Here is a 17036-nt window from a genome sequence, read left to right on the forward strand (position 1 = left end):
CTTTAAAAGTTAGGTAAGGGTACCTTATTTCTTGGATTCCGATGACATGAGCTCATCTGAATTCCATCCTGTAAAAACTGTTTTGCCCATGGGACTGTCCTTCAAGAGGTGTCATCTTTCTGCTAGATAACTCCAGTTTTAATTTGTGAAAAAGGAACTTTGAGTAAACTGTGCTTTCATTCATTAATTACTTAAGACAAGATTTCATATTAGCTTTACAAAGACCATTTTATTAAAGCTCTGGGGAAAAAAGGAGCAGTTGGCAGATGAAGACAGATTTAATGCATCTGTATGTAGGTATCTCAGGCTCCAGTTACCGATGATGGAGCCCTGGTAGCTGTTATACTGACCCTACCTATGGTATACATATTTGTTAAGTCAGGTCACTAGTTTCTTGCTCCATTAACTCTGTTGAATAGCTCTGCATTGATAGTGATTGGGGAGTAGACATCTACATGTAAATAGTTATTTTTTTTTAGATCTCAATTAGGAGCCTTCATCCTGTTGAAAAAATCATTAAAAGTAAGATAATAATCTGAAAAGGCTGAAACTTTACACAGCCGATCCTACCACCAGTAGTCCTACAGAGTAATATAAGGAAAAGACAAAAAACCAGAATCCATTCAATCCTATCCATTACTTTTCTGTTACATAAACTATTTCTGAATCAGTTTTAAAATAGTGTGAGGATTAGGAGATCTCTAGGGTAGTCTGCAGTCGTTCTGGTTATGTACTTGTCCGCCTGTGGGTCTATGCTGCTGCTGCTGGGCAATATGTTTCAATGTGGTAGGCCAATGTTCTCCCAACATAGTCCTGAAAGGTATGTTGGTACAATTAAAAAAACCACCACCAACAACAACGAATCCCAAAAAACCCAACCCACCAAAAAAACCCAAACCCAAACCCAAACCTGCTAGTTTTTGTAGCAAGAGTTTTCTTCCGATGTTGCTTTTAGCATCCTGGCAGACTTCCCGAAGAATGCTGTCTTAATGATTCATACGAATGTTAACGTTACCAGAAAGAAGTCATTTACCTCGTATGCCTTTAAGGAAATAGACCACTGAGAAGCTTAACTTTATCAAGCCTGAAAGTAAGTCTTAACTAGTAGAGGGGGAAAGTAGCTTTTTTCTTCTTTGGGCTTATTTGTAAGTCTTATCTTGAGAAAGGCAGGTAAAAAAGCTTCTGGTGCTTCCATGGAGTCTGAGGTCTTTGGTGAAATTTTGCCTTATAACTCAAGCTGAGGCAAGATAATTTCCTACAAAACCTCTATATAGCAATTTTTGTTCTACTCCACGTATGTTTTGGAGTCTTTGCACTGAGGAAGGCCTGTTCCACTATGAACAGTGTAGTGCTGTGGTGACGCTTGATACTGGGCGTGGCTCATAGGCATCCACCTGAAAGAGAAACATTTCCTTGGGATTGCAGAATTGCAATTTGAAGTTTAGCATCTCACTCATTCTCGTTGGAATGCCTTGACCTCTGGGCCAGGGGCTATTAGAGCATTAAGTTGTGTGCTGACTCCTAGTTGCTTGTTTGTTCACGTATATGGGGTTTGGGGTTGAACGCCTTCTCTTTTTACTATTCTTGCTTGGTATTGCTTCAGAAATTCTGTGGTGATCTCAAGAACTCTTTCCTGATAAAAACTAGTGCATGTGGTTTTATTTTTTTTTCCTGTTAACTGACAGGCATCTGTAAAAATCTTTGAATTCAATAAATTGTCATTTCCTCATAAAAAGATGATCTCTTTCTAAAAATAAAACACAAGTAATCATCATTTAACTTCTTTTAGGCTCTTTTCTCCCTGTAAAAAGTGAAAGATAAAGCCCAACTAGAAAAATCAGTTAGGGAGTTATGAGTTACAGTGCAGCATTGAAGGGGCTGTAAGTGATATCTTTGCCTTTATTAAATGAAGAATATGAAGTGCCTTTCACTTCTCTGTGGCTCTGCTTTATGCAAAGTAATTCCTAAGTGCATGTTAAAAGGAAACCTACCAAAATACAAGATACATTGCTCTCATACTTGCTTCTTCTGTAAAGGAGTCTGTAAGGGATCCACGTGCAGTCTTATTGGAAAGGATGCCTCAGCTCCTTCCCCCCAGGCTGTGATGACCAGTATTACATCTCATGGTTGTAGGTACAAAATCTCCTCTTTATCCAGGACAGGCATGGTCCCAAAGTAGGAATATATTGCACATGATATAAATTGCTGCAAACTGACAGAAATGTTCACAAAATTTAAGCATCTCAGACTGTCAGGTTTCTTCCCCTCTTCCTTCTCACACACTTGTCTTTAGAATAGTAAAATATGCTTTTGCACATGTTTGCAAAGTTCATCTCAAGATGATACTGAGAGATACTTTTATGGCTGTATTTAATTTTTTTTTAAGAGAGAAAATAAGTGACCCACTAATCCAATTTTCCAAACAAGATTGTCACCTGGCACTGATAGTTGCAGGCCCAAGAAATCTTTACACTTCTGCGTGTTACTGCCTGGTGCCTAGGAAGATCCTGATGATTCTGATTTTCTTACTCTAAAGAGAACTGAATTATTGCTGCTAACATCAGAGTTGACATTGATTATTATCGGCCTATGCGATGCAGCTGAGTTCTGCGTTCGTGCAGTTTAGGGCTCTGATGTGTGAACAGTGGTGCCTTGAGCTGTAGGAACTTGTGTTCCTGCCCACTCCACCTCTGTACAGAAAGGATGACATTTTCTGTGGCGAGGATGCCCTGTTGCAGAAGGGTGACACCTTACTCTGTTAAAGCTTGTATGTTAGACCTCTATAAAGAGCAGCGTTAGATTAAGGCTGCATGTGAGAGCTTTAACCCAGTGCTGACTGCAACAGCTGAGGCCAGCCGTGATCATGGCTGTGCTGCTGGAGAGGCAGGGACTGGTGGCTGATGCACTCTTTATCCCTGCCTGTGTGAGAGGAAGGCAGTTTCTAGCATCAAGAGGAGGAGGTTTTGTTCATTCTTCCCTGCTCTGCTGATGAGAGCAATACCTGCCTCCCAAGAGCTCCCATCCACCCTGCAAGCTCCCAACTACACACGTTCCCAGAGTTCTGCTTTGCCTCTGGCCCCTTGTCCTTGTGGACCTTGCCTTCAGATCTGCCTGCTTGCCTGAAAAATCTTGGCTGGCTTTGCCTAATAAGTGAGATGAATGATTGCTGTCCCCATGGGCTAATTGCACATGTAATCTATTCTTTCCTCTTCTCCAGGCCTCCTCTTTCCACAGAATAAACCCCAACCACAATAAAACCACAAAAAAAAAATCCAAGCAGAGAAACAGATTTTGCGGTTTAAATGAAAAGCAATGAAGGGCAAAAGGAAAGAGGGGCCAGAGTGATTTTCTGCATTCATTCTTTCTGGATGCACTTACTGATGCTATGAGGAATATTTGCTTTTCTCTGTGAGCAGCAGACCTTCGCATCACTGGGAAACTAAACACAATTCTGAGAACTGCTTGGTAGCATTTCATCCCAAAAGGATGCTCTTGCACTGTCATTTTATGAGACTGATTGCTTTCTGACTGACATACTAGGAAAAAAACCCATGTCCTTATTTTGTGACCCCTCCTATCATTCCTTGCCATTGCTGTATGCCAGGAAACTGCTCTGGTTCTTTCACTCAGAGTGACTGTCACTGGCATCGTATGCTAATACTATCAGATAAACATTACCGGGTGCCTCGTAGCTAAACAAGTTTTCTGTAGCCATTTTGGCATGTGTATCTATATCTGAGTTAACTTGGTTTAATCTGCAGTGAAACTGTGCTGATCAACTCTGCAAAATGGTTGTTAAGGCTAAATGCCTGTCATCTGCTTAGGAAGGCGTATTTGTTTTGTTTGGTCTATCAGTCTTCAATATGATATGTGGTGAACTTGATAAGCAACTGTATTTAGTAATTAATTTCTGAAACACTAAATAAATAATAGAAGTTATAAAGGCCCTGTTCAGAGCTCCAGTCATGTTTGACTGGCTGAACATGATAGTTTTCCCAGGTTAAATCCATGTAAGTTTGGTTGTTGAATTCTTGGTGACTAGTGAAACAAAACACTATGAATGTCAAGTTAAAAAATGAGTGCTATTGTGGTTGTCAACATACACATTCAGTATGTTCACTTTGTGCTAATATTTAAAGTTTTGTGTCTTGTCTATTAACATCCAAATGCTAAGTTAAGAGCAGAAAAGGAGTGTCAGAACTCTTCGTGTGTCCTTCATAAATCGTATGGGAGCCTAGATTAAGTGAAGTGTGATAATCCCACTCTTGTTTTGGATAATGGAGAGCCTTAGTTTAGCGTTGGAGTGTGCTACCATTTGTAGTGGCATAATGGACTTAAGGATAACACATAAATGTAGGAATGCGTATCTGAAGTGAATTAAAGAAACAGAGGGGCTTAAAAAACATTGAAGAAACAGCGACCTCACTTACATGAGGTTCTCTTTGCACAGCTTGGAATTACAGGAAGCCTTTAATGTGAGACTCAATTTTTTACTCTCACTCTGAAAGGTCTTAGTGTTGCTACCATGTTGTGTATGGGCTGAAGTGTAAATGGGAATTTGGGTCGGAGTTGGCCTGATAACCAAATGAGCAAGGAACCAGGACAAAGTCCAGCAGTCAACACCAGATGTAATAAGTTGTAAAAAATGAGGTGAATGGTACTTCTGATAAGTGGCAGCTTGGATGCTCCAAAAATGTTTAGAAATACATAAAGAGGTACATAACACTTACTCTTTTCATTTGTCTGTGGGCTAATGGATAGAACAAGGGCATCAATCTGCTAAATTTCCAGTCTGGTAAGCTTGCAGGATATATACTGGAAAGAAAATGGATGATTTCTGATTCTTAAGGTTGTAGAAATCTGATTTTCTTGAGGTGATATTTATCTGAATTGGATTTACTAATTAATTCCATGCAAGGTAAAATGTGGTTCTGTCTTCTGGCCCATATTAAAATCAGTAGTTTCAATATGGTGGCAATATGTGTATGAATAACAGTGCTTTAGAGTGGGTTTTTATATCTCCCTTTTAAAGACCAAACTTCAAATGCTACCTTCTCTTTGGAAGAAGAACGTGATTTTATGAAAAGTTGTATGGAGAACTGTTTTGTTGGGGGAGAAGAAATTGCAGAGTAGTCCTTCTGAAATGACTTCTAAAGAAAGTTTTATTGTTAGTATGTAATGCTGTTGGGGAAAAAAACCTCACTGAATAATGAGATATGACTTTTGTAACCATTTTCTAACTTTTTAATTGCCAAAACTGTTATCAGAGCGTGAAAGAATTAGTATGAATCTTAAAAATTGCATTTGCTACTTTTTAGATGCACAAACAAAATTTACAGTTCTGTGTAAAAGTAAGATGGAAAAAAAAATTGCATCTCACATCTTTTTTTTTTGTTTGTTTGTTTTTCTTTTCCTTTTTATAATAGGGCTTTATTTGTCCTCTTTGTATGAAGTCTCATGGATCAGCTGAGGAGCTGTTCAAACACTATGAAGCAGTTCATAATTCTGGCATTGATTCAACTCATGGAGGGGAAAGTCATCTGTCACCGGAAAGGTGAAACAGTACTCACTTGTGCATGTGCTTTTGTATCAGTGTTGAGCTGCTTCTAATTACACTGAAGGCTGTATTTATTTGAACACTTACTTATGTAGTCAACTATTTAAATGTTCATGCCCTATTTTTCCAACTAGAATTAAAAAGCAGCTCGAAACTTACATTGTCTGATATGGATCTGAAAATAAATGAAAATCAGATAGACATGTTCATGATATTAATTAGGTCACCTGTTTCTGATGCAGCTGACAATGCAATATTACAGACCAGAATGATTTTTACAAGTGTGGCAGAAAAACTAAAGGTTCCTTCTAACTTCTGACATAGAGCTGAAATATCATCATTTGAGGGTGAGGGAGGACAACCCTAAAGATAGAGAAGAAACTCGATTTTGTCCCTGGGTAGGTAGGGTACTTACTGGGTAATTACAACATCAGTATTTGCCTAAATAGTTTCCCTTATTACCTAGTTATTTGCAAATCTGAGAAGTTTCTGTCTGTGCCTCTAATCTGCCTTCTATGTTTCAGAAACTCCATGCTGTTCTTTAGAAATCTTCTCTAATTTATTTTATTTAATTGTTTGGTCAAAACTGTATTGTTAAATATATCCTTAGGAAGCGTATCAGGTGGTTTTATTTTTGAGAGCAGTGGTATGTAGCAGGAACTGATAACGTGAAACCTTCTCTGGAAATGTTTTACTAAGTAGTCTACCTGTGTTGGTTTGGGAAGGTTTCTCTTGGGGGTAAAATTTACGTAAGTTTCCTTTTGCTTCCTGCTAGTTCTTTTTCTGTTCACTGCTTGTTTTGCACTGTTGTAAATAACAGTCCATGGTGCTGTTTTGTGACACTCCCCCAGACTCTTTCTCAGTTTTTACATAGGAGGTCAGAGTGGGCAGGACAGAGGTACACATCACACAACCCTGTGGCTTCTGCTGATGCTGGGAAGTAGACAGTTCAAATATTTCGTCACTAGCAGAAATGTGACTCAAAATGATAATTACATTGTAAGAAATACCTATATTTATGTAACTAACTCAAGAGAGGGTGTTTCTTTGGTGATAATAGAGTGTGGAAGGTGAAATATTTCAGTTGTTTATCCAGATGCAGATCCATATCTCCCCAGTATTGTGCAGAGCTGGCAAGCCAGTAGGAGCCAGCATGAGCAGAAGTCTTGTCTTCATGCGTGGATGGCTCCTTCCTTGTGGGTAGCTGCCTTCTCTGTCAGCTGCTGCAACAAAAGAAATCAGAATTAGGCCTTTATATAGGATTAAGTGGTGGGGTACTAGTGGAGTCATACTGGGTTTCTGATGTGCACATTTATTCAAGAATGAATATTTCTTCTTTGTCCAGTTTCAGCCTTTTTGGGGTAATACAACTTAGACCTGAGGTGATAGTTTAGTAGGATAATAGCATTCACATGGGGGAATTATTGGTCATAACTATATTGTTTATATAGTTTATGAAATATGAACTTTTTGTTTTTATGCTTGCAAGTTTCCAATGTCAACCAGATGTTGGCTGGTGAAATTTATATTTTTTTTTTCCTGGCTCTTGACAGTTTAAGGACAAGTGGTTTTGTTTACTCTCACATAATTGGAAAAGTGGACAAGGTCAGGGAGTTTTAATAGAGTGAAGGGAATCTGGTGAGAGCCATTGTGTAACACATGAGCTATATTTTCCTATTAGTGTGGCATTCTTTATTGCTTCTCAGTTGCATGCTTTCTTGAGAAAACTCTCATTCAACATAAACATGTTTTTCCAAGACTTGGAAGTCCATATTAAATATTGCAACCTGCAGCAGGGAGCCACTCCATTAGCTCTCAATGAGTGAAGCTTATGTGTAATTAGTAGGACCAAGACTGGGACTGAAATTCCCTATTTAGTCAATAGGGAAAGTAAGTTAGTATGAATTACATAGTGTCCTCTTCCTCCCACTCCCCAATAAACTACCATGATTAAGTGCCGAAAGTAAATCATGTAACTCCCCCCAGTGCAATTCAGCAAGGCCATCAGTACTCAATCCTAGGACAGAGGCACTAGTGGGGAGCAGAGTGGAGCATAAGGAAAAGGTAGTAAGGATTTGCTGGATGGAAGGCTCAGATGTGCTGAGAGGAGGAAGGGATTGTAACACCCCTAGCAGAAAAGAAGGTTTGGTGAGGATTTGGATGACGGGAAGAAAAGCAAAGTTACAGTATCTATAGTGATCCCTGACACTAATTATCACCCATTTATTTTCCAGTGGTCAGTTAAACTGAATTTAGGTTTCATCTTAAAACTGTCAAGCAAAATCTTGTGGGGGATATCAAGGCAACTTCTGTAAGGGTCCTCATATTACAAACTCTTTCTTTCCCTTCTCCTCCCCTCCTACTTCCCCTCTACTACAAACTAGTTTTATACGACTCAAACCCTTTAATCTACTACAAAGACCAGAACATCTTAAATGCTTTTGTATTGCAGTTCTGGTATATATTCAGCCTGATTTCAATATAGTTAACTGTTTCACCTGCCTGAGACGCTATTTATAATCTTAGATGTGAATATTATCTGATTCACTTACTCGTACCGGTGAGAAAGCTGCTCCCTCTTCTCCACCCACAACCAGTGTATGGGTTTTGGATTACAGCTACACCTGCCTCAGTAAAGTTGTATTTGTAAACCTCTAGTGAATGTATCACACTGGCAGAATAATGTGTACATAACAAAATTTTCTTCTGGAAAAAATAATTCTCCCAATATCCTGTGTTTGTTTTGTGGTTAAAATTGGTCTGCCTTGGAGTTCTTACTCTACTGGTTCAAGTGCATGCATTTCACTTGCTATTTGATGATCCTGACTTGCTGTTAATAGGCTAATGTGGATTGAATCTATTTGTTACCAGTTTAGCTAAGAAATAGCTTGCTTTTGGTGTTTTTTTCCTCCTAAGTATGAGATAACTTAAAAGAACATCTGTGGAGGAGGGGTAATGCAACACAGCAGCAATAAAATTGTGTGATATAAAACTGAGAGAATTTGTTGGCACTGGCACCAACATATTCTGTGTGTTGCCACTGTGCAAAAAATAAGAAAGAGTATTTTTCCATTATATTAATGGCACTTGTATTCTGGATTTGGAGTGGCTGTATCTCAGTAATACAACATTATCCTTGTATGTATCGTTTTGCAATTCTGTAAGGAGACTTGTGATTTTGAAGGGTACTGTGTGAATCAATTAGTAACAGTTGGAGCCATGGATCTTGGCTGGAGGCTTGAGTATGAAATTTGAGAATTTAAATTTCTTGGGCTTTAAATATTCAGACCATTAAATAAATGTGTCTGCTGGGCATACCAAATTGCCATGTGGATGAAAAATTACATAACTGCATATTTTAGAAGGGGTAAGATAACACGTTGTCACTTACCAATATTTCTTTACATGATATGGGAAGTAAAGGAGAATAAATCTGTCCTTTTTGTAAAGAGGCATGCAAAACAGTTAAATGTTCCAATGCACAGCTTTGTTACTCTGAACTCATGTGGCTGAACTGATGCACTGATTTACATTTACATTCTCTTTTCGTGAGACCTTTTTTGTATCTTTATCCAGTTAATATGTTTAGCATTTTTCAAGTGATATGCAAAGTGATATTAATCTAGTTTGTTCCAACTTTCAAAAAAATCTAAAAATACCTATTCATAATTGTGTAAGTTATATTTAGGTGGTACATGGCTATCAGTCCAGTTACTTAACACACATTATAACCTGTATGTAATTGACAAAATATAACCACTTTGTATTCATTTTCTCCACTCTGTGGATATATTTATTCAGAGATGAAGTATCACTGCTCCGACAAGAAGTCCAAGACTTGCAAGCTTCGCTGAAGGTTGGAAATGTATTTTACTTGCACTTGGTTCTTTGTTTCAAATTGCAAAGTGTTCCACTGTCCTAAGCAACCAAATTTATAGTTCTCTCTTCCCATCTTCTTTTTTTGTTTTTTGTTGTTATATTCCCCCCCAGGAGGAGAGGTGGTATTCAGAAGAGCTGAAGAAAGAACTAGAGAAATTGCAGGGGCAGCGGCAGCAAGTAATTGCTTTAAAATACTTGAAGCAGGTTTATCATCAGCATTGACATTGAAGATTAATACCATTTTTGTAAGGCACGTGGCCTGATTTAGTTAGTTCTGTAATTTAAATATTGACATGTTCTTGGTAAAACAAAGCTAGTTATCTCTCCACAATGTAACTGTATTTATAAATGTGAAGAACAAAGTCAGAATAGGTAATGATTCCTCCATGTTACTCACTACAAATTCAGTTCAGACTTCTCCTAAGTTCTCAATAGGCTTATTGAGAACTTAGATTATTAAATAAAATAAATTGAATGTGGTGTTTCGTCATTTATGAGAAAGGGCAGTGAAGTCTTTCTTGTAAGAACTTTAGGAAAACAGCAGTGGGATTTTATAGGTATCCAGATGAGCTCAATAAACAAGGCAAGACAAATTGTGGTCTGTTGTGCCCTAAAGGAAGCTCTTGCTTCTTTTATTACTATGAGCTATTTAGATACTGGATAGTTACAAACCTCAGAAATTGCTTTCTGACAGGCCTTCTCAGAATGTACTTAAAGATATCTGTAACCTCTGTTTTTAGGGCAGATTTCTATAATGAGGAAAGGGAGGGGGAGGGGATTGTTACTGGAATTTTGCAAGTGGAAACCTTAATAGTGTAGTGATATATGAAATGAAAAGTCTTTTCCAGTCTTCTAGATATAACTGTTTAAAATCAGGTATTTTTATACTGTGCAGTATTTGAGCACAGAAGTGCTTTCCCTGTCTTTTCCAAAAACTGGATGAACTTTGGAAGTAGTAGTTTTTATTCTTACTGTCTAATGGTGCATTTATTCTGTTTTCTTAAGGATTCTAAGTCTGATGGATTGACAACAGCTACATCTACAGGTGGCTAACATTTTATTATATTAACTTCTGCACTGTTTTGGAATTTCTTTTGGTGTAGCTTAGGTATAATAGCACTTTTGGTACATTAAAGAGCTAGAAAGCTGTAATGGTACAATTACCAGCAAAAAAAAAGTTCATTGTAAGAGCTATCAAGAGCTATCAATCTTAAGCAGTAGTCTGGGGAAATGTTCCAGAGGCTCAGGGTTCGAAATTTCTAAAAGCAAGGCAAGAGTTCTCCTGACTCTGACAGCAGTACTCATGAGTCATTTTGAACAGCTTTTTAATCACTATGTATTCAAGCAATCAGATATTTAAACCATAGCATTTGTCAGGAGTGGTTTTATTTAGTGTTTTTCTTACTCATTGCTATCAAAGAAAACAATTAAATTTGTTTTTATTTTGCAGACCACTAATTTTTGCTCTACTTTTTTCTCCACGGGGCACTCATAGAATAACGTTTTCCCTATGTGTACATAAACTATTTGACCGATATTGATTAAAACTTTTAATCACAATTCAGGGCTTGGAATTCAGCAGCATGTTGCAGTGATCTGAAGGGCTGTTTGTGACCAGTGAAAACCAATATGTACTTAATCCTGCAGAGCACTCAGCTAGTGACAGGTTCCAGCATCATGCTTGTAGATATTTAACTTCAGTAAAGTTGTTCACTTTGCTAAATTGATTGGACGTTAAGGGATTTTGGATTACGTATTTACCTGTTGTGGTTAGTCCTGGGCATGAGGAACTGTATTGTCCTAGCTCTTCTAGAAAATAATACTGTTCTTTTTATGGAAATAGAATCATTAGAACGGCAACTAGAAGAGATCCAAGTAGAAAATTTTAACATTAAGCAAATGAAAGACTTATTTGAGCAAAAGGCGGCACAACTGGCCACTGAAATTGTGGGTAAGTACATTAATATGAGATCTGATTCTGTATTTTACTTGTGCAACTTGTGCAAGGGATTTATTCAACTTCCTTCTTACTAGATCTTAAATCAAAGTATGATGAAGAAATCAGCCTTCGGGAAGGTGCAGAACAGAAAGTGACAAACCTGAGACAAGAACTTCAGAAAGAGAGAAGTACAGTGGAAGACTTAAAGACAGAGCTGGTATTCACATCATATTAATGTTTTTTTATTTTCAAGTCAAGGGAGGGGTGTACTTAAATGCTTGTAAACACAGTTTTAAAGCAGTCAAACTCTGTTGTACTAGGATATGTCTGCTTGTGGTCTGAAAAAGTTTGAAACACCATTGTTTCTGATCTCTTTCACTGATCTACATTTTCAGTGTTTTTCTAGTGAGAAACTATATGTTTTTTCTGTCATATTTTAGAATTTACCCTTCATTATATTATAGTCTGCTTGTCCAATCATAGAATCATAGAATCAAATGGGTTGGAAAAGACCTCTGAGATCATCAAGTCCAACCCTTGATCCAACACCACTGTGGTTACTAGACCATGACACTAAGTACCACACCCAGTCTCATCTTAAAAACCTCCAGGGATGGTGAATCCACCACCTACCTGGGCAGCCCATTCCAGTGTCTGATTACTCTCTCTGTACAATATTTCTTCCTAATATCCAACCTAAACCTCCCCTGGCACAGCTTAAGACCGTGATGCTCTACTGTTTAGCATTTTTGCAGGGTATTTCACATATAGGTGTGCTGTGCAGACCTGTACTTGGAGCACGCTATTGCTGACTTCCAAATCTTTAGATCACCCTTTTTCCATGAGGTTATGCTTTGGCTGTCCTTGGACAGCTGCATTTGTAAGAAGTGCTCAGAGAGGTGTTTTGTGACATGGTGGCTGAAAGACTGGCAGCTGTCATCATCATGCCTATGTTAATCTTGTCCCTCTTGTACTTGGCTGATAGTACCGATGTGTGTGTATTGTAGGATTTTGGCTCCTGTTGACTTTTATATACAGCCATGGCTCCAGGGAGCAATCACAGTGACTCAGCAAGTTGGACCACTTCTAAACAAGTAGTGAAAGGAAGTTCCTAGTTTCACCACTAAGCTACTGCTTAAACTCTGGAGGACAGTAGGACTTGTTTATCCCCTTCTTTCCTGTAGCTGAGTGCCCTGAAGGGCTTCTTGGCCATTCCCAGATGCTGGACCTATCCATTCCTCTCTGTTCAGTTGTTTCTTGTCTTCCCTTTTCCTTCTGCATTCTTATCCTTTTCCTGTACCTTTTCTCTTCTAGAGATGCCAGCACTCCTTTTCTCTGCTTTCTTCAGTGCTCATAGTTGCCTTCTGTCTCCTTTCCCTCCATAGCGCTTCATGTTGAGAGATGTTATGGTGCTTTAGATGCCATTACCAACAGATTTTACCCGTGGGTTTGGTATGAGGCATATCTGATGGTATCTTCAAGACATTTCCTTCGGCTGCCCTTTTGTTTTCTGTTCTTGTGATTTTCTGAAACAGTTCTGAAAGATGAGGCAGTATCCTGTATCTAACCATCTACATACATAAAAATTACAGAAATTTAATCTTTGGGACATTTTTCTATTTGTCAGATTTGGTTGAAATCAACCAAAAAGTTCAAAGTTTAGCAGGCGAAAACGGAAAACCAGCTCTTAAGTCCTGTTTCCTTTGGGAGTGATAAGTACTTCTCTGTGGTTTTGTTCTGGGGGGGTTTTCTTATCTCCTTTTTTTCTTTTTTTTTTTCCTCAGCCTAGCTGTAATACTGTGTATGTCATCTTGTCTGTAAATTGATGATTTGATAGATTTTTAGAAATTACATTGACACTGGAAGCATGTCTGCCAACATTATGTTGCTCACTGCTATTCAACTTTTCAGCTACAAAGGCCTGGTGTGGAAGATGTGGCAGTTCTGAAAAAGGAGCTGGTACAAGTTCAGACGCTGATGGATAGAATGACTCTGGAACGTGAAAGAGAATCTGAAAAACTGAAAGATGAGTGCAAGCACTTGCAGGCAGAGCAGGCTAACTCTGAGGTAATAACCATACCTAAAGATGTGTGTTCTAGCTTTGTCATGATTATCATATGAAAATGGAATATATTGCTTAATCATTACGAAAAACTCTTTTTCTTAATTGAATCTTCTCATTTATCAAATAGACAGTAAATTGCATAATTCTGTCAATATTTAATCTCCAAAAGCCCTCATGCTTTTTATTGCAAAACCTTTTTTTGGCATAAAATGTTATTACGAGATCCCAACAGCAGTGGAAAAAACCCAGTGGAACTGTGTTCTTTCTACAGGGAGAGAGAAATAGAGAGCAATACCTGTGTGATTCAAAGGCTTGTTTCTCTTACTGAGCTACATGCGGATAAAAGCAGTTGTTACTGAAAATGGTGGGTTTGGTTAATGTTTGAGTTGATGTGCCTGCAAATGGATGCGAGGCTGTTAAAATACATTAAAAAAAGATTAACACAAGATGGATGATAATTTCAATATGCTTATAGGACGTATGTAATTCTTGAACTTACACAAGATTTAAACATCTCAATGGATATTGTAAACTGATTTTCATTCTTTTTTCCTTGTTTTTCCTTTCAGAGGGGAGGCCTTTTTACACCTATTAATTAATGGAGGAATATTTTTGTGTGTAAGGGAAAAATTTGTTGTGTGCACATATACCTCCACCCGCCTCTCTGACAGACGTAATGTCAAGAAATCCTAATAAACATATAGTATCACAAAAAAGGCTTTTATCTAACCTATAATTTATTCTGTTTAGGAGTTGCTAAATCCATACCTCTCTTGCTAGGTGTTGTTGCACCTCACTGGTGGGTTGGTTGATACAGTTTTACTGGTGGATGACTTGACAGTGTTAAAATCTTCACAGAAGACTGTCAGCTGTGTTTGAGACTTTTTAATTTTGCCCCCTAGCTCTTCTGTTGTCCCCTACCAATGCAGCAATGCCAGCAAAACTTGTCAGTGCAGAGCTGTGGTCCCTTTTAAAATGGGGTCCTTGCAAAATTCTCCAGCTTACATGCGGGAATGCCTAGGGTTTCTCTAGGACTCCTAGTATTCTCTGTCCTGTTGAGATTTGTGGATATGAAGAATTTCTGACGTACTTTATTCTGGGCTTTCATGTGCCCTAGATTTCAGAACTGAAGTTTTAAGTTTCTATTTCTTCATTTGCACTGTAGAGCTTTAGAGAAATATTGCTGGGTATTATTCCACACTCTTTCTGTCTCTCCCTCCAACAGGTATGTTTAGCTACAGGAATTATACAGTTTGCACAGTATGTACAATACAGTATATACAATATGTACAGTATTGTACTAAACATGAATCTACCATTGTTTTCAAGATAAAATTATGTATGCCAAGCGCTTCATCGGATGTGAAAAAGGAATATCAAGTTGGCATTATGAATATAATGTAGTATGTGGTCATGTAAGTTGCTGCATAACTGTAATTTGGTTTTAACTGTGAGATCCCACGACTATGCTGCAGAATTCAAGTTTCATTTCAGAATACTGTCTTTTTAGTTTTTTTGTAGTTTTGGATATTTAGTTTTCATGTGAAGACAAAATGACAGTGACATGGGCATAACAAAAACCTTTCATCTTAAAAACATTTTCACAGAAGAATGAATTACTCCTGTTCCCCCAAATTAGGTATATTTAAGTTTTGACATAAACAGCCATTTTAAAATGTAGCTATCAAGTGCAGCCTTTAACACGAAAAAAGACAAAAAGGCTTTTTCAGTCCCCTGGAAGTGTAACAGCAGATGGGGGAGAAGGCTGTGTGATGCCCCTAGCTATTATGATGTATCGTATAAGAAGTCTTAGATGTATGGAAGGCTTACAAACTACATTGCAGCAGTTATGATAGTATCACATAGCTGTGTAGTATCATCAGAATGTAGGGTGAACCAGAGAAGACCAAGTTGCTGTGTGACATAACATGGTAAGCAGTGGCAGTCTGGTTCTTCTCAGAAGTGTTATTGTCTGCTTAATTTCAGCATATGGTGACAATAGCCTAAGATGTTCAAAATAAATGTTGATGTGAAGTGACAGGTTAGACTTTTTAAGAAAATAAAAATGACTCAAAGTCATAGTAGTGAAAACTTTTCTACTCTTCTTAAAATGTCCCTCACACAGCTGGGTGAACACATCATGTGGGGGAGCAATTGTCTCATGGGTTGAGCACAGAGGGTAATAGTGAATGGGAGTGACATCAGACTGGTGACCTGTCACTAGTGAGGTTCCACAGGGCTCCATCTTGTTCCCAGAGCTCTTCATCACCTTCATAAATGACATGGATGCCAGACTGCAATGGATACTACGCAGGTTTGGAGACAATACAAAACTGGAAGGAGCTATTGACTCCCTCAAAGGCAGGGAGGCCCTGCAGAGAGACCTCGACAAATTAGAGGACTGGGCAATCACCGTATGAAATTCAACAAGGGGAAGCGCTGGATTCTACACCTGGGATGGGGCAACCCTGGATGTACATACAGACTGGGGAATGAGATGCTGGAAAGTAGTGCCATGGAAAGGGACCTGGGGGTCCTGGTCAACAGAAAGTTGAATCTGAGTCAGCAGTGCCCTGGCAGCCAGGAGGGCCAGCCGTGTCCTGGGGGGTATCAGGCAAAGCATCGCCAGCTGGTTAAGGGAGGGGATTGTCCCGTTCTGCTCTGCACTGGTGTGGCCTCACCTTGAATATTGTGTGGAGTTTTGGGCATTGCAATGTAAGAAAGATATTAAGCTCTTAGAGAGTGTCCAAAGGAGGTCAGTGAAGATGGTGAAGGGCCTTGAGGGGAAGCTGTATGAGGAGCGGCTGAGGCCACTTGGTCTATTCAGCCTGGAGAAGAGGAGAGTGAGGGGAGACCTCATTGCAGTCTACAACTTCCTTGTGAGGGGAAGAGGAGGGGCAGGCACTGATTTCTTCTTGTTGGTTTCCAGTCCCCCCCTCCCCTAAGCAAAGACATTAGAAACACCTGAATATTTTAAAATAAAGTTGAAGTGTGTCTACTAACAGCTTTTGTGACTGCTTATTTCCATCTTTCATAAGCCATTTTATCTTTTCTGCTTTCTAATGCAGACACTTAAATTTAAGATAAATTTCTTTGGAAAGCATTTTATTCTTGTCACAGGTTTCTGTTGTATCAAGATAATTTCAGGACATTGTTAAACAGAAGCATTCCTGATTGTTTTATTGGTTCATTAATCATACAGACACATCAACAAGACAATATCAGGAATGAATATTTATCCAGGATGTATTCCCGTGTTAAGAATGGAATGTGGGATGGACTTAATGAATTGTGAAAGAGAAATGAATCTTTATGCATATAAATTATGATTCTAGTTGGAAAGGCTGCAGTGATGTCCTTCATAAGCTTCTACACGTTTTCTGAATTATATTGTCTCGGTATGAAATATCCATACTCTGTTTTTTGATAACATCCTGGAATGTTTATCTGACAAAGACAGATCCTAGGGTGTGTTTTAACTAACATCTCTGTTACGAAACAGCTTTGTAAATCACAGCATTACAGAAAGTCAATTAATAACTATATGTAGTCATATAATGTGTTCATATGTTCTCTTTGGTGTTCCTTTTTCTGTA

At 38.4% G+C, this 17036-nt stretch overlaps 1 protein-coding gene across 3 annotated transcripts in view; it reads left to right on the top strand.

Annotated features, from left to right (window-relative positions):
* The window catches only part of EEA1 (early endosome antigen 1), a 74062-nt gene that overhangs the window by 16647 nt on the left and 40379 nt on the right, over nt 1-17036 (top strand). For 2 of the 3 annotated variants that reach the window (XM_064655461.1, XM_064655462.1), the window contains 7 exons: nt 5427-5554; nt 9359-9413; nt 9548-9613; nt 10442-10481; nt 11280-11387; nt 11471-11592; nt 13287-13442. In XM_064655461.1, coding sequence (XP_064511531.1) covers nt 5427-5554; nt 9359-9413; nt 9548-9613; nt 10442-10481; nt 11280-11387; nt 11471-11592; nt 13287-13442 — 675 coding nt within the window. Of the gene's footprint in view, nt 1-5426; nt 5555-9358; nt 9414-9547; nt 9687-10441; nt 10482-11279; nt 11388-11470; nt 11593-13286; nt 13443-17036 lie in introns of those variants that run through there. The other variant, XM_064655463.1, reaches the window with a different exon arrangement.

The sequence above is a fragment of the Pseudopipra pipra genome, chromosome 5 (genome assembly GCF_036250125.1).
Source record: "Pseudopipra pipra isolate bDixPip1 chromosome 5, bDixPip1.hap1, whole genome shotgun sequence".
In the NCBI taxonomy this organism is placed as follows: domain Eukaryota; kingdom Metazoa; phylum Chordata; class Aves; order Passeriformes; family Pipridae; genus Pseudopipra; species Pseudopipra pipra.